Raw genomic sequence first — 24,552 nt, forward strand, 5'->3', positions numbered from 1 at the left:
GCTGAAAAATCTTACTGAAATTTTAGAACATTTTACAAATGAAAAACTCAATAAAAAATTCACCAATGGAATGGATTGATTGGAAATGACGTATCCGGAATGTATGTTAAGGTGGATGAGTTAGAACATTCAGACATTGACAACAAAATAAAATACAACATATGTATTAGATACAATTAAAAGACTGAAATTGTAAGTCATGGAGATAGAAATTGTCAGACTAAAGGTATAAATAATGTATTTAGAAAAAATCAACAGAAAATCCTCCAATTCCAGGAGAAAAGATTTGGATGACTCAGGGCATTTAGAGCTCCAGATATATAAAAGCAGAAGGAACCTCCCATTCCTCACTACAGTTAGAACACAGAACCCACAGTTAGAACACTGAACCCACAGGACCAGAACTTACAGTTAGAACACCAAGCCTACAGTTAGAACATTGAACTCACACTTAGAACACTGAACCCACAATTAGAACACTGAACCCACAGTTAGAACACTAAACCTACAGTTAGAACACTGAACCCACAGTTAGAACACTGAACCCACAGTTAGAACACAGAACCCACAGTTAGAACACAGAACCCACAGGACCAGAACTTACAGTTAGAACACTGAGCCTACAGTTAGAACACTGAACCTACAGTTAGAACATAGAACCCACAGTTAGAACACTAAACCTACAGTTAGAACACTGAACCTACAGTTAGAACACAGAACCCACTGTTAGAACACAGAACCTACAGTTAGAACACAGAACCCACTGTTAGAACACAGGATCTACTGAACCTACAGTTAGAACACAGAATTCAGTTAGAACACGGAACAAATTAGAATACTGGAGAGTGAAAGGAAAGTTCTGAGTAACTTGTGAAGATACCTCCATCAGAATTGTTAGGAATGTGCAAAAGCAATCATGGTTTCAGACCACCATTTTAAATTATAGTAACTAGGCTCAAACATATCTGTTTAATCAAAACAGGAAGAGTCCAGGCAACACTTTTTTTGCCAACAGGAAAGAAACCTGTTTAGTATTATGAAAACACATATTGTACCATTAGCAATCTATAGGCTCAATGCAATCCCCATGAAAATTCCAGTAGAATTCTTGACAGAAATAGAAACAAAATCCTAAAGGCTCTGAGTAAAAAAAGAGCAATGTTGGAAGGAAGCACCGTTGTATCCTTCTTCACTTTAGACTGTACATAGTAATAAAAGCAGCGTGACACCAGCACAAAACATGTAGCTCAATGGAATAAAACAAGAGCCCTTCCTTCTTCCTGGGACTGGAGTTTTGTTCCCAGTACCCACATTGAGTGGCTCACAACCACCTGAAACTCCCATCCCCAGGGGATCCAGTGCCCTCTTCTGGCCTCTACAGGCACTGCACTCATGCACAAACAGACACATATGCATACAATTAAAGTGACTTTTTTTTTTTTTTTTTTTTTTTTTTAAAGAAAAGATAATAGAACGTCCTTTGGAAGATGTGGGAAAGCTAGAACCCTTGTACAGTGCTAGTATGAATGTAAACTACTCTGGTCACCGTGGAAGCCTTGTAGGACCGACCTTAGGTGTCTATTGATAGAGGAATAGATAAACAAAAACTGGCATGTATACATAATAGAATCCAGTCATAAAGAACAAAGTTGTGTCATTTACTAGAAAATGGGTGTGTCTGGAGATAGTCATGTCAAGCATGTTAAGTATGTGTCAGGAAGTCACCTTTTCTCTCATTTATGGATCCTAGACTTTATAGATTCATAAAATATTGTAGGTTAGATATGACATGAAGGACAATTGTGATCTTCTTTGGGAGAACAGAAGGGATGAGGGGTAGACAGAAGTGAGAATGGGAAGGGCCGGGGAATATGGGAGGATGTGCTCAAAGTTCATTATATACCTATATTTAAATGTCCATGTGAAATTGACAACGAATGTACACCAATTAGAAAAATACTTTTAACAAATGCTTCTGTACTGTTAGGCATTGGATTGCAGGACTCATGTTGTCCTGGCTCTTCTCACTTTGCCAAGGATTCCTTAACCTGATAAGTCAGCACAGCTCTGCGTCATGTTCGTTAGATACACTGTCTATACATCTCTTCCCCCTTATGCTTCCTGTGTTGCTGTCAAATGACTTAACTCATAATTTTACATAAGCTTATAATGTCTGAAATCACATTAGTTTACATTTGAAATGAAAATATAACTATTAATACAGTATATTCCTCAATTTATCATAACTGAGGAAGTCATTGTCACTCCCTAGTTGTCTTAATTCTTCCTTTTATAAGACAGAGCTCTTACTGAGGTGGGGATTTGGGAGACTGTTGTAGAGAGCCTCTTCTTGTTGGGACCTGTCACTTAAGGGGAGGCGGAGAGCCTTGGAAAGTGGATGGGGCGCAGCAATGTATTGAGCCTGTACTGTGCCACCACGACCTTACCCCCTGCAGGTTGTCTTGCCCCACTGTAAGATTTGTCCTTGCTTGTTAACACAGACAAGTAGGCACAGTATAGTTTTTATGGCAATTGCACTCGCTCATGCAGAGACCAGAGGTTGACATTGAGAGTCTTCTTTTTCTCTCTGCCTTATCTTGTTTTGAGATATGGTCTCTCCCTGAACTTGGAGCTCTTTGGTTAACAAGTGAGATTCTGGGAGCTGCCTGTTTCCACCCCTCCCCCAAACACTGGAGTTACAGGCTTACACCACCACACTTAGCTTTTTGCATGAATGCTGAGGATTCAAACTTAACACACTGAGCCATCTCTCTATCCTCATAAGCCTTAACAGGTATAATAGAAGAAATGAACCAAGTGTAAAGGCAGAACAGGCTTGGTGGTGGTGGCGGATGCCAGACAGTGGTGGTGGCACTTCTTTAATCCCAGCACTTGGGAGGCAGAGGCAGGCGGATCTCTGTGAGTTCAAGACCAGCCTGGTCTACAAGAGCTAGTTCCAGGACAGCCTCCAAAGCCTCAGAGAACCCTGTCTCTGAAAAACAACAACAAAAGGCAGAATGGGAGGATAAGAAGCCCCATTTGAAAACAAACCTAAGGCAGGGCCATCACTGCAGGTTGGTCTAGGAGCATCCCCAGAGACAGAAGGTGTAGGGCCGAGGCCTGAGGAAGGCTGAGGCTGTTGAGGCTGGTGAAGTTTGAAGATGGCCTCATCTTCTTTTGGGTTAAGACATGGGTTGGTAGCTTCTCAGTGGTAGTGTGCATGAAGCTCTGAGGTGGATAGAATGTGTTTCCACAGAGAGTATGTGTGTTTTAAGGCGAGGGGGATATGAACTTTAAAAATGGTTGATTTCATTTACCACCTTCAAACTCGCCTTACTTTGGAGTAGCATATCTAGTGTAATGTCCTGTATTATCACTGGCATTATTCTCCATCTGTGGTTTAATCTGGAAGTTGTGTGTCCTTGAGCTAAGGCTGGCAAGACAAGAAACCTGAATGAGGATTGCAGGTGAGGTTGTACTATGGGAAGGGGTTGGTTCTAGCAGATGAGGAGCCTGTGGACTCACCGTGTGAGACATCAATGGCAAGTCTGCACAGAAGCTCTCTAGCAAACACTACATGCTGTGTGTGACCTTCTTGCCTCTCCTCTGGGTTTACTTGATCGTTGTAGCAGGTCTGTGGTTTGACCTGATAATAAGTAATTTAGTGTGTATGCACACTCATGTATACGCTCATGTATACACGTGCACTCAAGTGTGCATATACACGGGGGAGCAGAGGACAGCCTTGGGTGTTGGATCTCAGGAGCTGTCCATTTTGTTTTTTGAAACAGGGTCTCTCACTAGCCTGGGACTTGCCAAATAGGCTAGGCTGGCTGGCGAGTGAGCCTCATAATCTATTTGTCTCCATCTCTCCAGTGGATTAGAGGAGGGAACCATAATGACAGGCTCCCTCCCAACAGCCTTGTAGACTCTAGGAATGGAAGTCAGGTCCTTGTACTTGGCTGTTGACTGAGCTGTCTTCTCGGGTCCTTTACCTGATGTTTAAATGACTTAACTCTGGTAGTCTGCTTAGTGGAGTGGTCCCAGAGCACACTGAGGACTCCAGAGTCAAAAGTCTCTTTTGCCACCACCCCAAAATGCTGTAAGAATTATTCTTGGCAGTGACAAAAATAACTATTTAAAGAAAGCTACATTAGTGAAAGGTCCATCTGAGTGATATGCATATACACAGACATAGCCCTTTGACCAAATTCATCACTGATGATTTTGAGCCTTTATATGGTCACAACTTTAGTTTCTGGAGCTATGAAGGCATCTTTGCTCAGAAATTGTTGCCTTCAGTGTCCTTTATTATAAGCATGGTCTTTTGTGGAGATTCTAGCTACAGAGACTTTAGGAAGGCAAGTCTTAAGAAAGCTTTTTGGGTGCAGCTTTTCTTCTGCGTTGCCCTATGGCTCTCATTGTACGGGAGACATACTGCTGTCCACATGACTGGGCACCAGCAGGCCAGGAAAGAAGAGGCTGCAGTGTTAATGCCACTTGCTAGGCAGCACTGAGTCATTTGAATGGAAATACTTTTGTATTCCGTAGTTCTTTATCATGCATTCTCCCCCATGAATTCTATATTGTATCTATTCACTTTTTAGTGGACAGACTATTTCATTGCTCTTGTGCAGGCTGGTTCTTGGCACAGCCTTCCAGCAAGAGCCATGATGTATGTATCAGGCAGACACAGAGTGGCCTCTTCTTTAATTGTAGCTCACTGTTTAGGTTGGATACAACCGGGTATTTATTTATAGAAAGGGTCCTCTGACAGTGAAGCATTGGCTTTCATGAGTAATTTCACTAAACTGAAAGTTTGCTGAGACATAATCTCAGTGACTATAGACACCCAGTGAGGCTGGGTCTGCCTTATGAAGTCAGGGCTGCTGAGCTGGTGGTTAGCAACAAATCACTACCTTTTAGTTTGGAGTGGGAGGACAGTGACCTTTAGCAACTTCCTAAGAAGGAAACACAAATTAAAAGGCATTCTGATAAACAAAGCCTCTATGATTGAAGCTTTGTTTGCTATCAGGCTTACTGTCCTGTCTCCGAGCTGTGCCTCATGCCCTTACTCTGTATATGCATAGATGTGGTCATTCCCCATTGTACCCTTTTGACGTGCATTATTTGGAGCTGAGAGGAGAGTGACAGGTATTTTCTCTTGACTTCAGCTGAATGAAACCCATCTCTTCCCAGGACACTGGTCCTGGTTGGGTACAATTTTCCAGATTAGACCTCATCCCTTCCACAATACAGTCCTTTCACAACCAGCAAGTGAATTTGGTTCCATGAGGGTCCTATCTTCTTAAGATAACAGGAAGAATCAACTAGGTAATTCCCTCTGTCTCCCATCCCTTGTGGGGTGGAGGCTTTCTTCCATACATCAGTGCCACCAACTGAGTTTGACCCACAACACAGAAGAGGTTGCTGCTTAGCATTGAGGGAATGGTTACACATAGACATTCTGCCAAGTTTTCAAGGGGGTGGGGTGATGACTTATTTCTCTTTTATGTACTGTACCTTCATGATATATTTTTGGCTTTTCCTGTGGCAGCTGCACAGAGCTGGCTCATGAAGGTTTTCAGTCTCAAAATGTTATAGGGACTAGAAAGCAGAGAATACCAGTGATTGTGGGAGTGTGGGCATTTTAAAATAGTTTTCAGTCTGCCTCCCTGTGTAATTGACAGTAAAGCTTTGGTACCAGAGACCTTGTGTGCTTAATTCACGACAGGAGGATCTCCCAAGAGGTGGATGGGGCCTTTGGTGGCTTCCATGGATTGAAGATGCTGGGAAAAGAGAAAGATGGTGCCCAGGGATGGCTCTTCTCATAGTGTTCTGGAACCTCCTATAGCAATCATTAATCAAGAAAATGCCCCACCCCCAGACTTGCTTACAGGCTAATCTGAGGAAGGCATCTTCTCAATTAGCATTCCTTCTTCTCAGATAACTCTAGCTTGTGTCAAGATGACAAAAAATTAACAGGCACAATTGACCCCTTGTTAACTTGATACACAAATGCATTACTATTTAGCCATAACCTTTCCTTGCTTTTTTATCCCCAAGATACATAATGCTACTATCACAATATAAGCTGTAAAAGTTTCATGTCTTTAAAAATTCAAACACATTAAAAATTCAGTCTCTTTAAAATATCCAAAGTCTTCTTAAAATACCCATTGAAGCAAGACCCAAGTGCAGACGTATAAGTAGCCCAACGTCTGACATCTGGAACTCACAATCTTTTGGGGACCAAAGGGCTTGGGGCTGCTCTACTTCTCTGTCTCTGACATCATCAGTGCATGTAGCTTGTCTCATAAGCTTTCACCTGCTGCTGTCCTTGTTAGTCATTCTACAGTCCTGGCATCTCCAATGCGGTGATCTCCATGGCTGCATCTTCACCAGAGGCCTCCTGACCTCTCTTCAGGACCTTGACCCTGCCACATGGTGCCAAACTGAAGCTTTTCTTCATGGCCCCTTTAATCCTGGAGTCTCCCCTGCAGCTAAGGCTGCACTTTCATCAGTGGCTTCTCTAGATTTATGCAGTGCCAAGCCAGATGCTGACCATAGCCCCTTCAACCTTGCAGCTTTCTTACCATCAAAATCTGTACCATCTGGAAGACTCTTACACATTAAGTTCAGCTACTAGTCTGCAGCTGTGGCCATCTCTGGGTCACAACTGTTTGTTCATCATGAGGGAATGCTTCCTAGAAACTTTTACCTCCTCAATGATTCTGGTTTCTTTTTGTCCTTACTGGTTTTTCAGCCCCATCATTGTCTCAGTAAAACAAAAACTTCACTTCAGTGGTTCTGGTCTCTTGCTGATCACAGCTGATTCTTCAGGCATGACTAACCAGAAAACACAGCTTCTTAACTCTAAGTATCCTATGAATGGTTCTACCTTCTAAGTTTCCACAGCAACTCATTAACTTCTGAGTACTTAATGGCTTCTCTATCCCAAAGTTCCAAACATTTTCGCAATCCTCCCTCAGACGGATTTGTCACACCAATACCCTGTGATCCTAGTACCAATTCCTGTCTTACTTTGCTTCCTATTGCTGTGAGAAAGACTATTACCATGCAACTTGGGAGAGGAAAGGGTTTCTCATCTTGCAGTTTGTTGTTCATCATAAGCAGGAACTGAAGCAGAGCAGAAACCTGGAGCAGGAACTCAAGCAAACTCATTGCTTCCTGGCTTGTTCTCCATGGCTTGCTCAGCCTACTCTCTTATACAACCCAAGGCTGCCTTGCCCAGGGGTGGCACTACCCACAGTAGTCTCAGCCTTTATCACTCATTAATTAAGAAAATGTTCCCACAAACTCACCTACAGGCCAATCTAATAAAAACATTTCCCCAGGTCACTCTAGATTGTGTCAAACTGACAAAGAAACTAACTAGAGCAATGTCAATTGTCCATATATATGTACATTCAGTTGGACAGTTTAGATTGGTTGATGACTCAGATGTGCTAGCTCAATGATACCGGTGACTTCGCTATATACATACACCATGTTAACATGTATCTTCTGGGTCAAATTACTTAAGATTGAGTTGATTAGAGATGTTTAATTTTGCGCTGCAATATTCTTTCCAGGCTGGTATGCTTGAATATTGGCAGAAGGGGATAGAGTTCCAGTTCTGGGAGGTGGTAGTGCTGTTTGGATGGCTGATGCCTCATTGATGGAATGTCAAGATGAGAGTACCCACCTAGGGTACACTTAAAAAGTGAGGTTAGTTCTCACTTTTGGGGCAGGGTGGAGGTGCCTGCAATTACAGGGTGGGCTCTAGGTAAGCTGAACTGTGTTGGGAACTTACCTAAGGAACATGATTGTTTTCCTGCTGCTTGTTGTGTTTCACAGAGCAAATGGTCACTCAGGCACCCTGTTCTAAGGAGGTGCCACACAATGGTGGCCACACAATATGTGTGGCACATAATGATGTTTTGAGCAGAAGTGGTCTGAATAGTGATGACAGTGGCCCCATGAGTCATAACATAGCTGGTAAATTCTTCTAGTAACACTGCACCTGCCTAAATGCAGTGCATGTGTTCATGCTTATGCTCATGCAAACCCTCTGAGCTGTGGGTCCCACAGAACTACAGCTCATAAACTGGTCACAATAGTCAACAGTTGTGGTCTCCACACTATAGTTATCATTAGTTTAGAGCACACTCTCCTGCTGTAATCTAGGCATGGCAACACACCCGTGTAATCCCAGCATTTGGGAGATTGAAGCATGGGAGACCCTGCATTTGAGGGTTGGGCTATAATAGGAAGGCAAATACTATGTTGCTATGAATCAGTACACTACATCACCCCAGCACCAGCCTCACCCATCTCATATTGACTCCAGCTCTGGATCAGTTCAGGTGGCCATGTGGAGTAACTAGTTTGTGCCATCTAGGACTGTGGAAGTATACTGTGGGATTTGTACAACAATAAAACCTCACAGGTTTCATACCAAGCATGTGCCCTCATTGTCAATAAAAGAAAGATGTGTGATAGGTGCCAGGGTCTGAAGCCTAGACGGCGAGTCTTGATGATACCTAGGCAGTGGCTTTACATCCTGAGCTCAACTCTTTTCTGGTCCCTGTCCTCTCCATCCACTTCTCGCTGTGATAAATCCTCTCTGTCCATGTCTTTCCCTCCTTCTGGTTGGTTCACCACTGTTTATAGCCCTGTTGTGTCCTGTGAGCTCGTTACACATCCTTTCAGGTTTAAATTTCTTGAGTATGGTTCTTAATTCTCAATTCTAAGATTATGGTTCTTAGGAAGCACTGTGTCTCCATCTCCTCTTTAACTAGGATCCTTTCCCAGAGTTGTAATAGGGCAGTAAGATTTTAAGGCTCAGCTCCCCAGTTCTGTATGTGAGATGGTTGGGTAGAAAACCACAAGAAGGCACCTGGCTTGTTTTCTTTCACATTTGTAGAGTGCTTTATAGGTCTTGGTCTGCTGACTTGCATAGGAAGATAAATACAGGTACAGGTACAGATACAGATATGCATGCATATTTAGGGGAAAAGCTGCCAAATCTTCAGAGCTTAGAAGTGATAGCCTATACTCTTAAAATATCTTTTAGCTATGTTTTTCTTCACAGATGCAAAAAATACCGTTAGAATACTGCCTGAACTTGTATGGATCTGATGCATGCTCCAGCCAGGCATAGTGGTGCACACCTTTAATCCAATCCTCAGGAGGCAGAGGCAGAGGCAGAGGCAGAGGCAAACTAATCTCTGCATTCAGGGCACCCTGACCTATGTAGTAAGTTTCAGGCCAGCCAAAGCTTTAAAATGAGACCCTGTCTCAATAGAACACATCAAAGAACCTAATACATATTCTTCTAAGAGCAGTAGGAAACAGCAGACATTTGATTTTCCACCTGCTGCCATTCCCAAGGAGACTGTGTGTCTGAATCCCTTGGCTTCTTCGCAAACACTGACTGAAGGTGTGTCATTACAGGCTGGGAGTAGTCCTCCATCCACGACGGCTCCAGTGTCCTCCTTCTCTCGCACTTCTGCCACACCATCCAACCAGGACATCTGCAGGTAACACTCTGCTTCACATGCTCCCGTGGCCTGTGTCAGCCCAGTATTCTGTTTCCCATTTGCTCCATCATTCCACCTTTGCTCTAAACAGCCCGGGTTTATGTGCTGTTTGCTCGCCACGTTACAACACAGTCTCATTTCCCCACTTTGATGTCTGCTCTCTTTAAACTTGTTTTTCCTTTCTGTGCTTTATTCCACTGTTCTGCATGCAGTTCCAGTGCAGTGTTTTCTGAGTGTTGTCACTACAGTCCCGTGCAGTCTGCTGTTGTCTTGAAAGCTCCATGCCAGAGTTCTCTGACACAAGGGCTCACTGTGACAGTTATCTGTAAAGACACATTACAGGCATCAAAGAGAAATCCCTTTGGTTCAGCCTGGGACCAAGCTTTGAGGCCTGCTAAGAATACAAAGGCCAGAAGAGCCCTCAGAATCTCCAAGTCACTAAGTGATGTGGGTGAGAAGACCCAGGGTACTTTGGAAAGCTTTGACTATATGGAAAGAACTTGTTCTGAAGGGAAACTGGTGCTTCCTCAAGGTCCAGCCCTGCAAAAGAACAGGCTCCGTCATAAAGCAAAAAGAGCAGAGCACTGCCCACCCCTCAACCATTCCAAACACTCCCATGTCGTATCCCTTTCTACCAACCATTCAGCTGCCTCAAAGAGGGAAGTTGGCAAGGGGAGTGTACGCATCCCACTTTTGGAGGAGAAAGCTGATGGTGAGGCCAGGTTAAGAAGCCAGAGACTGCTCCGGTACCTGTTCTCACTCTCTCGTGGCTCGAGTGCCAGTAGCCTGCATAGGTTCCATGAGCTGGAGAGCCATGCCAGCCATTTGCACACTGCCAAGTCCTCCAGCTGGCTGGCAGGGAGCACGGACTTCTGTTCTGATGAAATGGGAGATGACGACGTCTTTGAGGATACATCATCTGCCAAACTGAAGAGCAGAGTCCTGCGTGCACCCCTCTGCTCAGTAGAGAAGGACAGTGACCTGGATTGTCCTTCTCCGCTCTCTGAAAAATGCACCCCCATCTCTCCTGTGTCCACCTCAGGGGATGCCTGCAGGTTGGTTTGCCAGGAGCCACCGTCCGGCTGTCTCTGCTAACACCTTCATAACCTTACCTTGATTTAATATGTGAAGTTTCTGCAAAGTGAAGTAGAGCAATTGTGTTTTCCAAACAGTGACACCATTTGGAAGCTAATTTCATAAGATGCAGAAAGTGCACATATTAAACTGACTCCTCTCAGCAAAATAAGTAGGCTTTGCCTAAATATGTGGGAAGAAGGGAAGTAGTCCTCCAGCTTTCTAGCTTGCCCCTGTGAGTATGGGAGTGGCTTGTCTCCAGTAGTCTGCCCACATAGCACCCTCCCTCTCTCTCTTGCTTCCTCCCTCCTTTCCTTCCTCACCTCAATGTGTCCTACCCTTGCCCAGGTCCTAACTCTTACTTCCTACCTTTATCTTCCTTGAACAGCATCCTTGCCGGGCCCAATCTGAGCTCATCTGTTTCCACCCCTGTGCCTCCCCTAGTCTCCCCTTCTCTGTGTCAACTGTTAACATTTCTTATGGTTGCATCAGAAAACCTGTTTCTGAAACAAATAACACAGCAATCTAAGTAGGCATGGGCCAGGCCCTCTTCAGAACAGCTGTTTCTTCCTGTGATCCAGCTGTTGGAAAACCTTCTCAAAAGCCTAACTTCATGGAGGTTAGTAGTTGAATCCAAGATGTTTCTTTGGAAATAATGACTGCTTTAATAATTCTTACTTAATGTGGTGAGTAATCCCCAAGAGAAATGGAGTTGCAGGACCATTTGGAGCTTTAAGTGGAGACAAACAAAGTACTGTGATCTCTCTGTCGGATCTCCAAGAGAGGGCGGGAGGCAGAGCTATTGTTGATGTGATGGTGAGGGGGTGGCTTCAAGCCTTGGAAGCCACTGTGCTCTTTTGGAGATGAGAGTTCTGATTTAGGTTTTGTTTTTCCTCTGGGGTCTTATGTTCTGGAAGATGTCTTTATTGTCACCTAAACTTCAAGTTTGAAGTCTTCCCTAAAAATGCCTGTTTTGTCATTTCTTGTATCAGTCTTCCCTTTCCATTCCAAATGCCATCCTGACGCTGCTGCTATGGTAAGCTGACCTTGAGCCAATCGTGACTGTTCTCACTGGAGCCTGGGTGTCCCTCTGCTGACAGTCACTCTTACGGTGTTTATTTCTGAACTTTGTTTGATGAGGAATTGGCCTTCTGATAGTGTCATCTTCCTTGTTCTAGACCCTTCTTTCATTGACTAGTTTGTCTTCCACCATAGGATCTGCCACTGTGAAGGAGATGATGAGAGCCCTCTGATCACCCCCTGTCACTGTACAGGAAGCCTCCATTTTGTACATCAGGCTTGCCTGCAGCAGTGGATCAAGAGTTCTGACACACGCTGCTGTGAGCTCTGCAAGTACGAGTTCATCATGGAGACCAAGCTGAAACCTTTGAGGAAAGTACGTGCGAAGGGGGTACCCTGGAAGAGTCACCCTTGCAGACTCTGCCCTAGCCACCCGAGTTTACTGCTTTAAAAGTCGGGCTGGAGTTCACATTGTAGATCATTGTTTCTGGTGGTGATGTCTCAGCTCTGACCTCCATTCATTCATAGCAATTCTCTTTCCTTCACATTGAGACTGTTTGACTACCGCTCTTCTCCCCTTTGACCACCAACTATCTGTGACAGCATGCTCAGCCTTTAGCTTCTTATGTATTAACTGTTGTATGTCTCTAGTTAGGACACACACTCCTCAACACTCAGCCCAGTTTTGCACAGCCAGTTTGTTTGTGTATGTCTTTCCTGGGTGAAAGGGTTTGTGGATGAAGAGGCACCCCAAGTTACTGCTCCCTTCATGCTCCTTAGTTTCATATATCTCTTTCTGTGCCTAGCACAAAACATCACATTTGGAAGTAGAAGAGGGGGATCCACTGTGCCAAAATCACTAAAATATAAGTTGCTAGAGCACTCACATATCATGGGGCCAGTGAAGTGCTACATTGTTTGGCAGTAGAGAACACCGAGACAGAAGTGATCTTCATGGCCAGTCTCATGCGGGGAGGGATATTGTAAATGCTGTGGCTTTGAAGGAGTTCTAGATGTGTGAGAATGGCAGGCAAAGTGAAAGGGCTCTACAGGGGTAGGGTCGCCTCTGGAGAAAAGTATCCACTTCAGGAGTGTGGAAGGGTTGAGCTGTAGACATTTCAGGAAGGAGGGAATCGAGGCACAGGAGACACCAAGATGCTCACTGTGCTTCAGGTGGGATCTTGCTTCTTACACCCCAACAGAAAGTAGCTGGGTATTAGAGAAGGTAGGTGCAAACTGCTTAAGGAAAGGTTTTGCCTGGTCAGAGTCTCCTGAAACCTACTCTGTGTGAATCTGTCATGTGTACTACTTAGGTAGGATAGATCATCAATGAAGCCCGATGGTCTGTGGCCATGATTAGCAGAAGATATGCAGAATGTTTACACTTTGTTCTTTCTCTCTACTTTTATGTCTTTTCTTCTGATTTGGGAACCAGTAAATGACAAGGCCAGTCTGTTTGGAATAAGTTAATGAGCTCCTAGAGGGATGGCCCTGGCAGAGGCTGCTTGAACCAGGAACTCTTAAGCATCGATTTCAAGCTGTTGCTGCCAAAGTAGCAGAGGACCAAAGAGTGAGAGCCTTCTGCCTCCCCTTCACAACATAGACTCGACTCATTCCTAGTGTGTTGTGCTGTTATCACTCTTCTTCCATCCCTCCATGTCAGTTACTACCACGTAGCAGCTGGGTCTGAGCTGACATGTTCCTTTGTCAAGCTCTTCATTATCTGCTTACAAGAATCAGGGACTAGCGAGTGGGAAGTCACTGCTCCTCTCAGGCCTAGCTTCTCTCCATTGCACAGAACGCTGGCTGTGTCTGCCACCTCGTTGAAGCCAAGTGGTTTAAAGTAGTTCTGGGTGTTTGGGGAAGTGGATCTGGCCTGGGAGTGGGGGGGAAGGAAAGCCAATCATAGCCATGAGCAACAGCCACGCCCATTGTGGTCCTTTGCTCTGAGTCTGGGCCTCATGCTCCCTGTGTTGTCTTTTCCAGTGGGAGAAGTTACAGATGACTTCCAGTGAGCGAAGGAAGATCATGTGCTCAGTAACATTCCATGTCATTGCTATCACCTGTGTGGTCTGGTCCTTGTATGTGCTCATTGACCGTACTGCAGAGGAGATCAAGCAGGGTCAGGTGACAGGTGAGTGCCTGGGCCATGAGGTGAGTGTTGTTCACAGGTCCCAGGGCCTGAGACGCTGAGTTTGTAAAGGGTGAATACCAAGGAGATTTCTCTGTGTCTTCAAAGTCCATCACAAGAGATGAGGCTTGAGACCCCTGAGAGACCGGGTAACCCACAGCAAGAGCTCTTCACGCTGCCTTTGGGGAGGGGGATTTGATGAGTAACAAATCTATTTAGTGATTGTGGAGTTCAGAAACCGGGTCCTAGTTTCATCTTAAATGAGGCTCCTGACAGGCTAACTGGGTCTTCCTCCCTTGCAGGAATCCTAGAGTGGCCTTTCTGGACTAAACTGGTAGTTGTGGCCATTGGTTTCACTGGAGGACTTCTTTTTATGTATGTTCAATGCAAGGTATACCTACAATTATGGAAAAGACTCAAGGCTTATAATAGAGTGATCTATGTTCAAAACTGTCCAGAAACAAGTAAAAAGAATATTTTTGAGAAGTCTGCACTAACAGAGCCCACCCTGGACAATAAAGAAGGACATGGAATGTGTCATTCCACCACAAATTCTTCTTGCACAGAGCCTGAAGACACTGGAGCAGAGATCATTAACGTCTGACAGGGTGGAGGGTGTCAGTGCCCTGATGTCCACAAAGAGCCGAAGGAATTTGTTTACTGCCAATTGTGTTCCTTCCTTCTGTCATTTAATAGCATAGACTGGGCAGGTGACTATTGATAGTGGCCTCTGTTTTTCTCAACCTTCCTTGGTGTGAAAATCCTAGAGTTCCTGTGGGGCAGATGCCACTGGTCCCATTCTGCCAGGTTCTTCTGTGGGTTGGGAAGGTGGGAAGATACCACGTAACCACAAGAGGAGCCGGCTGAGTTCCGGGCCTGGTCTTGAGCAGAATAAGGAAGTAAAAAGCTAAACCAGGGGGCGGAGCAGCATGGGGGAGACTGGTGGTGAGAGAATCCCCAGAGGACAGAGCAGTGAGGGTCAGGGAGGGCTGCTGCAGGTGGGAGGGCTCCCTGCTCACCGACACGAGCTAGGAGACGGAGGGAACAGTGCCTACACGCAAACCCCTGCCTCGCTCGGCTGATGCTGCCACATTGCTCTGGGGTGGGTAAGGCCTTGGGGCCTGTGTCTGTTGGTGTGTGACTCACTGAGCAAACAGCACTTTATGAAAGTTTTTATTTTGTAATTCCTGTGTCTAGTGGGCGTGGCACTTAAAAGAATGTCACATTTAGACATGTTCTCTTTATTGCCCCTCTTATCTCTTTGCATCAGAATTGATTTGAAACCATTTCTGCCTTATATATTATGAATAGTAGGATGTCTTTCCATGTCCAGAAAAGACTCGCGACTTCAAGCAGGACAGACAAGTCTGAGATATTTCTCCTTAACAGTGTCCATGGGAGGTAATGGATGTTAAGGACATACTCTTTGATTTTGAGCCTGTTTGCGGACAAACCCTAGCTTACAAGCCCACTCATACATTTCTGTTTTGTCAATGTTGAAATGAAAGGATTTTGAGATCTAATGGATGTGAGTCAAGCTGAGTATTTAGAGAATCCCCCTTTGACTGACAGAAGTCTCCAGATGGAGTGGACACACACTATGAACACCCCTGTGAGCCACCTCAGCTTCCCACAGAGCTGACCAAGTTCTTTGGAGTCAGCTCTGGGATGAGGTCTTGGCATGAGCAGTCAACTGTCACAGGCCATTGCATCATGGGCTGGGCCACACCCATTCATCGCCTTAACCAGACCTGACAGGATCATTTAGGGTCCTTAGGGCCACATGTGATCCATTCTGTCATCGGGGTTACTCCTGCAACATTTTTCACAAGACAGACAAAGCCAAATCACTACCATTAAATGGCCTTTGTCCCTTTAGAAAGTCTGCTGAATATTTTTTCTTGAAGGCCATTGTCACAGCAATAGTCAACTCACAATGTGACAAGAGGGATCCCAGAAGTGTACTCTCCCAAGTGGCCGCTGTTGGCGACAGGGTCTTCAGAGCCTCCTGAGGTGAGAGGGGTGGTGTCTGGGGGGGCCTGGGCTTTGCTGCTTTTCCTGACTTCTTCAGAGGCTGAAGATGCCAACGATGGATCTTTTGTGGTTCCCAGTAGAAGCCCTGTGCTTGGTTTGCAGGGGCAGGCTTTGTTCTGTTACCCCTTATCTACTCTCTGGGGTCATGGGGTTCAGTCATAGAGCTGTTTTGCCAGGGATTTCAGCCATTATCCAATCAGCCCACCCCTTAGGTTAGCTTGCTCTCTTTCCCAGACCACACAAGCCTCCCTGTGCTCACTATGCCCCAAAGTGCAATTACTCACATAGCTTCTCAGTCTGGGGACACCAGGAAGCTACAGACGCCCATTAGGGAGCCCTGCTGATACCATTCAGCAGCTGCTGCAGCTGAGTCCCTAATCCTGTCCATCTGTCCCTGAAGCAATGCTCACCCAACAGTGGGTGGGTAATCACATGAACATGGAGATTGTTTGAAGTATAAAGTCTCAACCAGCCACTGAGGCTTCTGTAGAGAGGACATTGGGGGTAGCCCCTGCACAGCTGCCCCAGGGGCCTTATCCCACACATAGATAAGTTACTTTAGAACCATGGCTTTCATGGTGTTCTCTTCATTTCAGGAAGGCCTAACTCCATCTCTTCTCTGGCTACTCTGATGAAGTCTGTCTTCGTCCTTCTTCCCTTCCCAGCTACCCTTTGCTCATTTTTCCTATTGGTGCTCTGATGTAGCAAATAGCTGTACCTATTGGCAACTCAATGCAGGAGACCGGCAAAGCTCTGGGTCTGCCCAGACTCCCCTATTCCTTGTCTGGTTTCTTTCTGAGTATTTTTGCAGGGTTTATCTGTCTACCCATTTCTCCTCAATTTGAGCCTGAATATAGTGGAGATCTAGGATGAGCCTCGGGGACAGGAGGGCTTGTGGGTCAAATGAAGGAGAAGGAGGTAGTCTCAGGGTGTCACTGTTAGCCCTCTCTCTAACCTAACCTTTACCTCCATGTGTCATGGACCCATTGGCACACACCTTTGACTTTAGTTACCACAAGTAAGTGGGTGGGAGTTGTGCCCAAGTTCATTGCAAGGATTTCCTGGAAATGTTGTGACTTTCTCATCTTTCTCCAGGTCTCTCTGTTTCTCCTTTCTGGCTTTAGCACACTCTTTAGTCATGCAGGCCTAGTTTCCAAACCTATGGGTGTCTCCACCTGGACTCAGATGTGCCGACCTCAGGCAGTGCAGGAGGGACAGTTCAAGGCCTTGGACAGGCGGCCAAAGGCTGGATGGGCAGGGTGAAGAGCTATAATTTTGTGGGTGTGATTAGATGCATTTGCATGTTTGAAATACCACCTCACCAAATCTGGTTTGAGATAATACAGGTTTTATCTGTAGCCTAAGAAAAGCCCAAAGCATAGGGAGAGGAAGGCGTTTGTCTTTGCGTTGGAAGTGATTGACAAAGATGTGTGATTGGCACACATTTAGATGCAATGTTTAAGATTGTTAATAAAAACCAAATTTACACTGGTGTGTGTAGTGTAGTTTCTAAAAAGCACTTCACATTTTAAACTTTTCTTAGAAAATTTCTAGTAATCTGAATGTCTAATTTTTTAACCCTTTTGTGTATGTTCACTGTTCCTCAGTATTACTGCTTGAATAATTCTATGTACAGGGGATTTGTTTGTGCTATACCCGGGGCATCTAAAGGTAGCAATAAAGCTTTTCTTTACAAAGAAATTTTGTGATGAGAGTCTTTCCAATCGGAAGTTGGAATACCCTTTCCAGCCCCATATCAGTAAATAATAGTGAGGCCACGGGGGAAGGGGGTCCGGAGGTGAGAGGGCTGGGGAGTAGAGGGGGATTTGAATTGATACTAAGATCCATGTGACATATGTTTCAGTGTCTGAGTTACTTCATTTAGTCATTACAAACCTGCATCAAGAGACAAGCATCAGCCAGTTGCCCTGTGGGAAGGAAAAGGAGGGATGCAGACAATGGTACCTGTGCTAGCCCAGGGCACAGGAGTAGACAAGGTGGGTACCCTGTCCTTCCAGGGCTCCCTCCTTTAGGGGAAGGCTATTCATTCATGAAGGCAACAGCAGAATCTAGGAAACAGCCTAGATGTCCTTTAGCTGGTGAATGATAGTGAAAAAAATATGTATATGTATGTGTATACATATATATGTACATACATACACACATATGTATATATACATATACACACACTCACACACACATATATACATATACACACACATATATACATATATATTTGCAGGCAAATGAATGGAACTGGGAAATGCTGTGCTAAATGATGTGACTTGGACATGGAAAGAAAGACAAATGTCTGTTTTAAACAAATTTTATTTTATAACAAAACCTTCATTCAAGAGATTTCTTTAGGCACCTACTACATGAAAGCAGTTGGGCAAAGCATAAATAGAACAAGGTAACTCTGACCCAACCAGGACAGGTGGCACTCTGATGGACTGTTGCTACTTAGTGCAGAAGTGCTGAGCTGGCCTGGGGGTCACAGCTGCACAGCCCTGCTCCAGGTGGGAGGTCCCTGTACTGTGTACATACTTCCACCAAAGATGGGAGCATGTCCCCCATCCTAGAATAGCGGGCTCAGGCGTTGCACTGCTAGCTTGGAAGGAAGATGCAGTAGCTGCCTGAAGGTCCATCTAGAGCCTGCCAGGCAAGCTGGGGGTCTGGCTGGCAGAGCCACTGGCCTTCCTGGAGAGATGCTGGGCCAGGAGGGCCAGGCTTAGATGGCTACACTGTTGGGAATCCTGTCTGGTGACAGGTAGTAGTAGGGGAGCTTTTTGTTCTTATTGCGCTCAGCGATCACACTGACGATGGCCTCCAGGTTCTTGCGGAATCTGATCATGGCCTCCTTCACTGGCTTCTCAATGAAATGCTCCTCAGGGTACATGCCCAGAAACAGCTGAGGGGCAGACATGGAGAGACAGTTTACGATGGTGCTGTATAGACTTGTAGGCCTGGTCCCACTCACAGGCTTCCTTTGGGAGGAGGGATATATACTCAACTCTCATCAACTCTGACCTTTGCCACCTGCTGGGATTGGTACATACATGCACACAATGAACACTTCTTGGCCATACAGATTGAAATCCTGTCTTGGGAACACAGATTAACCTGGAGGCCATTGTGTTAAGTAAAAGAAGCAGATGCAAATACCATATCTGGGATATTAAAGACTGCTACCTCGCTACACGCAGTGGCATGCACCTTTAATAGCAGCATTTGGGAGGCAAAGGCAGGCAGAGCTTGTGAGTTCCAGGCCAGCCAGGGCTACACAATGAAACCTAGTCTAAAAAAGAAAGACTTGCCGCATCATCTCAAAGAAGTCACCAGAGAGGAGGAAAAGTGGCAAAATCAGTGAATTCAAAGGAGGGTAATATTCTGCAGCATGGCAGGGTAAATAGTTAACAATGTGGTATATATTTTTAAATGAGAAGATCTGAATGTTACACAAGGAAATGGTAGGTCAGATGCTATAACTGAACAATATCAATGTATACACACATCACACTATCAGAAATATGCAAATACTGTGTGTCAGTAAAAAAAACATAGGTTATACAAATTTGTATGCCACCTCTTTTTCCCTATGAGAGGCTCAGGGCTGGAGCTTTAAAAGGAAGTTACTCCTAATTGTCAGGTGCTTTTTAAGACAAGGAAAGATACAGGGGAGCCTGCAAGGTCTCCGCTCTGTAAGTTCTGTGGCCTCAGGGTCCTGCTGGCCTGTCCTTTGTCTTGCCCATCTTTTAAGGCTTGAGATAGGTAGAGGCCCTGGGTGTCAGGAAGTGGTGTTGGGACTGAGTGCAGGGGACACCCTGCTGGGTAATGTGCTCCTTGCTTGCTTACACTAGTCACTGTGAAGTGTTCAGTGACTGGAAAGGGGGCGGGAGATCTTGAGTTTAGTTTGCAGAAGGTTAAGTCAGCCTTGACATCCTTTGACCAAGAAGTTAGTCTAGGAGAAGACGTCATACTGAGCACAGAACTAGTATATCAGCAGGCCGAAGGGGCTCAGCCAACGGAGCACTGAAACATTGCACAGGGCTGTGTCTGCCAAGACCTTCGTAGCTGGGAGTACTGGAAGGGGCATGGGAGCTGACTTTCCCTGTAGGGAGCCAGGAAACCACATGGAAGATCAAAAACTGGGGGTGGTTTAGAGGGTGGCATCACACGCCCCTCTCTGAAGACTTGTCCAGCCCACCCGGGCTCAGGCTCAGGCTGAGGACCTGGGGTGGGGTGTCCCCTTCCCCCCCCCCAGCAGTTCCACCTTAGAGGACAAGATTCTTGGCTGCAGGTGCCCAGCCAGAGCCTGCGTCCCCTGGGCTGGCGAAATGGCTGAAACTGCAGTGACCTCCACTGCATGCAGTGTTGTCTAGTCTCACCTCATTTTCTTGGAACTGGCTCAATGCCCACACTGCACCTAGATGCCAGCATGAGCGGCCACGGTCTGGCAGAGTATCCACGATCTGCTCGATGGTCACCACACCCTTGGTCGTGGGCGGTGGGGCCCGCATAGTTGGAGGAGCATTGGGTATCCAGGAGCACCAGTCATACTGTGAGAGCAGCACCAACAGTGTGGATGCCAGAGGAGCCGGCACCTGCCCACTGCCCACCGCACGGGGAACCGGCTCTACCCTTCCCTGGGGTACCACCCACACATCCCTTTGATGAGCCCACCTCACCTTCCTTGGCCCCTCTCCTGTTCCTTAAGCCACACCTTCCACCATACCACCTCCTGTGCTCCTCCCCCCCTCCCCCCCCCTGCCCCTCTTCCTTCCTTCCAGGGCTCCCGGCCTCCCTCAGGAATGTTCTCTCCTTTCCCTTCTCAGACCCCCCCCCCCCCCCCGTCCAAGGCCAGGTGGGCGCCTTAGGCATGCCTGCAGAATTCATGCCTGCTACTGCTGGTTCCAAACTCAGGGACTGCATGGGGTTGGGTGGGTCAGTAGGGTGGGAGCTGGAGGTCAGGGAGTCCAGGGGGATGAGGGATGGTTCCCACTGTGGGGTACCTGAGACAGTGGTACCCCAGACGGCTATCTAGGCCTACCTGGCCGAAGTTTACAGCTGCATGCTGGGCCGAGGCTGTGAAGATGACCACAGTCAGGTACTCAGACAACTTCTCCCTGCTCTTGATGGACTTGGGGAAGCCTAAGATGGAGCCACAGACCGTGAGCCCATCCCTGTGAGGGACGCCTGGCTCAGCCTCTGTCCTGATTCCCCCACCCACACTTTCCAAGATCTACCCAGACAAGATTCCTGGAGAAGGGAGGTGACAGGTGCTAAGGGAGGCATTTGGTCGAGTGAGTACCCTTGGATGTCCTGCCTCCCATTTCTCGAGACTTGGGCTCTGCTGCAGAAGCATAGTATCATGGCGGCCCACCTGAGGCTTTTCTGCCGCGCATGCCATACACATAAACATCCTTCACGAAGTCCTGCAGTTCCTGGTCCTCCACCACCACCTGGTCATTCTCGTAGTAGATGCTCACCACCTCAGTTGTGAACCTGGACCAGGAGGGCCAGCAGCAGTGGGTGTCCAGCAGGTCCCTCTGGCAAGCCTGTCACTTCTTCATGACTGACTCTAGACATCCTCTGCCCCTTCCCTCCATCAACACCCAACCCAGAAGCAGGCCCACCTCACCGCTCTTCATCAGGGTTTCCTTTCCCACAGAACCTGGCCTCACTTACGACTGGATGGCCTCCCACACCAGGAGTCCGTCGTCACGGTAGAAGTAGTAGGGGATGTCCTCAGCGCTGTCCATGCCCCTGGCCTTGATGGCCTCCGGGAAGCACAGGGAGGAGTAAGTCAGGTCCTGGACAGCCCTCTGCACCATCTGCACATGCCCGCCACCCCCAGTGGCATTGGCCTGGTGAGAGAGCAGAGTGCCCAAGCTTGGTTGCTTCTCCCCCCTCAGCTGTCCAACTTCCCAGCTTCATCTGTGAGAAACTTGGGGTGGCCGGGCACAGAGAGGGCCAGCCTGTGTCCTATGAGGTGCAGTGAGATGAGTAGGCCAAGCTCCCCCTTCCATGAGGGGGTCACATGGGGACGCCCGTCCAGTGCGCTGGGTACTGCATAGCTGCAGCAGAGAGCGGGCTTTTGTGCAGAACACAGCTTCTAGGCAGCCTATCAGCTTCTAAGAGCTGGCAAAGCAAGGACCTGGATGCTCAGGGGTTGGGCACCAGGCAGGATGGCAGGGGCATAGCCAGGTGGGGGGGGGAGTCACAGGTATCTTGTAAGGGGGAAGGTTTGTGGGTTGTATGGAGATGGCTCAAGGACTGGAACTGGGCAGGATGCATATAAAGGTAACAGACAACACACGGAGGAAGGCAGAGCTCTTCCAGGCACTCACCTTGTCAAAAAGGCCATACTCGCAGATAAGCTGTTCCCGGGCCTTAGTGTTGATGGCTATGGTAAACCTCACATGGGCTACCAGCAGCTGCAGGGAGGAGGAGACTCGTGAGTGTCTGGATGCTCACTCAGCACTCCCAGGCCAGCCCACATCACAGTCACTCCGGCCCCAGAGTGTGTGGAGATCTTCCCACCCAGCTTTTGGAGGTCTGTGGACACCATTGTAATGAGTGGTTCTTTGTCTTGCTTTGAGCCCCAAAACTACAGTTGACAATATTTAGTCCATTAACATACCATTATAATGCTTACTGGTAATGGCCCTGGTGCTGGCCTAGAGCTTCACTGTGAGCAAATTCTGACCACCATCCTTTGAGGCAGGTGCCACATTTTGACCTGTTTTACCATGAAGAGACTGAAGCACCCTTGTATTTTTAGCTTGTAGTTGACCCAGCAGTCAACTGCTAGTGGCATTTTGGAAGAAGAAAGTTACTTAACTGCCTTTTCAAACTCTGCTTCCTGGCTAGCCAGGCTGTTCAGACTCTGGACCTGACCCCTGAGTATCTGTTACAGGGCCCCTCTTTGCAACCTACTCCTAGCCACCACCACCCCAACACACACACACACACACACACACACACACACACACACACTCACACACACATACACTTACATGCATACACATATATACACACACACACATACACACACATACACTTACTCACATGTATACACATACACACACTCACACTCACACATAGACATATACAGTCACACACATACACAGACATACTTATTCACACACATACACATACTCACATGCATACACATACATACTCACACAAGCATACACACAAACACTTACATACACACTCACTTACACGCATACACACACACATAGACACAGTCACACACACACAGACACACTCATTCATACACATACATGCATACACACACACATAGACACAGTCACACACACACACACAGACACACTTATTCATACACACACTCACATGCATACTCACACAAACACACACACACACACACACACACACACACACACACACACACACTGGGGTGCCAGCCACTGTTCCAGATGTTCTATTCTTGCAGATGGAGCCGTGGGTGGCTGTACCTTGAAAACGGGATGCACAGCAGGCAACTGGCGGTACATGGCAATACCAAACACCTCAGACACCAGATGTGTGCGCAGAAGGTGGGTGATCGTCTGATGGACATGGAAGTCACTGGAACGCACCCAGATTTTGGCCAAAAGCCAGTCATATTTTGCATCCGAAGGGAGAAAAATTGGGTTCTTCTCTCCAGGGGCTTGGTTGAGCTGGTGTGTTGAAGAAAGAGAAAGAATACAGTGCTTTATTTCTCTTATAGCTGTGAGAGGGCCTGGCCCCTAGGGAAATTCCAGAAGAATCCAAACAAAGTGACTTTCAAATCACAAGAAGCATGTGGGGAGTGGTGGAGCGTCCTAGTGGTGCATCTTACAACCTGTTTGTGAGCTGTAGATTCCTTGTCTGTAATGTGGAGACAGCGGTACAAACCTCAGAAAAAGATCAAGCAGCTGCAAGGGGCCAGGGCCCATGCTTCCCTCCTTGGCCCTCCCCACTGCTGGCTCCCTCCCACTTCACCCAGTGCTGCTCAGCAGCCCCCTCCATTGTCCTTCCCCCGCCCTACCGCTGGCTGAATGCTGCTGTTCCCCAGGCTCAGCTCCTCCTGGGCCTGAGCTGGGGCCTCATCTCATGCAGCCCAGTCCCCATTCCCAGGTCAGGCTTTGCAGCTGGAGCTCCGCCCTGAGCCTCACCCCTAAGCCTTGCACCCAAGGGCCCCGCTTGCCTTAGCCCTTCCACTTGCACTCTGTGCTTGGGTCGAGTGGTTTTGCTTTAAACTGTGAAGAGTTTGCTATCTATTATTTAAAAACAGACATCTTTAAAGCCAGAAAATAAGGTCCCCGAAGTTCTGGGTGATTTAGCTGCTGACACCACTGTATAAGGCAATCTATTATGTCTCTGTCTCCAACGCCAGGCCGGGCTGTGGTTCCTAGCATTGTTTGTGGAAGCAGCCACATCTCAGTGGTGTGTGTGTGTGTGTGTGTGTGTGTGTGTGTGTGTGTGTACATACTCATGCACACATGCAGTAGTGCTTATCAAACCCAGGCAAGGCAAGCACACTCCTGCTGAGCCACACTCAAATTGCTCTTACCAAGCTTCACTTCAGAACCTGGGGGTGAGAACCCTGTGAGTCTGGAAGGTGGCAGCTAGTGCTTCCCGACCTTGCCAGACAAGGAAACCTTGGAAGACCTAGCGTTCCAGAGGACCTGGTGAGAATAGTGTGCCAGAAGGGAGTTCTATAGCCAAGAGTAGCCAGGAAGGGACTTGGGAGACTGTCAG

At 46.9% G+C, this 24,552-nt stretch overlaps 2 protein-coding genes across 8 annotated transcripts in view; one reads left to right on the forward strand and one right to left on the reverse strand.

Annotated features, from left to right (window-relative positions):
- The window catches only part of Marchf8 (membrane associated ring-CH-type finger 8), a 71,117-nt gene extending 53,612 nt beyond the window's left edge, over nt 1-17,505 (forward strand). For all 7 annotated transcript variants that reach the window (XM_051203822.1, XM_051203827.1, XM_051203820.1 and 4 more), the window contains 5 exons: nt 9,460-9,545; nt 9,758-10,600; nt 11,835-12,015; nt 13,626-13,773; nt 14,073-17,505. In XM_051203822.1, coding sequence (XP_051059779.1) covers nt 9,460-9,545; nt 9,758-10,600; nt 11,835-12,015; nt 13,626-13,773; nt 14,073-14,374 — 1,560 coding nt within the window. In that variant the 3' untranslated portion in view covers nt 14,375-17,505. The remainder of the gene's footprint in view (nt 1-9,459; nt 9,546-9,757; nt 10,601-11,834; nt 12,016-13,625; nt 13,774-14,072) is intronic.
- Nucleotides 17,506-18,118: 613 nt separating this feature from the next.
- The window catches only part of Alox5 (arachidonate 5-lipoxygenase), a 44,853-nt gene continuing 38,419 nt past the window's right edge, over nt 18,119-24,552 (reverse strand). The window contains exons 8-14 of the mRNA XM_051203728.1: nt 23,286-23,489; nt 22,155-22,241; nt 21,493-21,671; nt 21,188-21,309; nt 20,855-20,955; nt 20,193-20,363; nt 18,119-18,715 (exon numbers count right to left, since the gene is read on the reverse strand). Coding sequence (XP_051059685.1) covers nt 18,536-18,715; nt 20,193-20,363; nt 20,855-20,955; nt 21,188-21,309; nt 21,493-21,671; nt 22,155-22,241; nt 23,286-23,489 — 1,044 coding nt within the window. The 3' untranslated portion in view covers nt 18,119-18,535. The remainder of the gene's footprint in view (nt 18,716-20,192; nt 20,364-20,854; nt 20,956-21,187; nt 21,310-21,492; nt 21,672-22,154; nt 22,242-23,285; nt 23,490-24,552) is intronic.

The sequence above is a fragment of the Phodopus roborovskii genome, unplaced genomic scaffold (assembly GCF_943737965.1).
Source record: "Phodopus roborovskii unplaced genomic scaffold, PHOROB, whole genome shotgun sequence".
NCBI classification, from domain to species: Eukaryota; Metazoa; Chordata; class Mammalia; order Rodentia; family Cricetidae; genus Phodopus; species Phodopus roborovskii.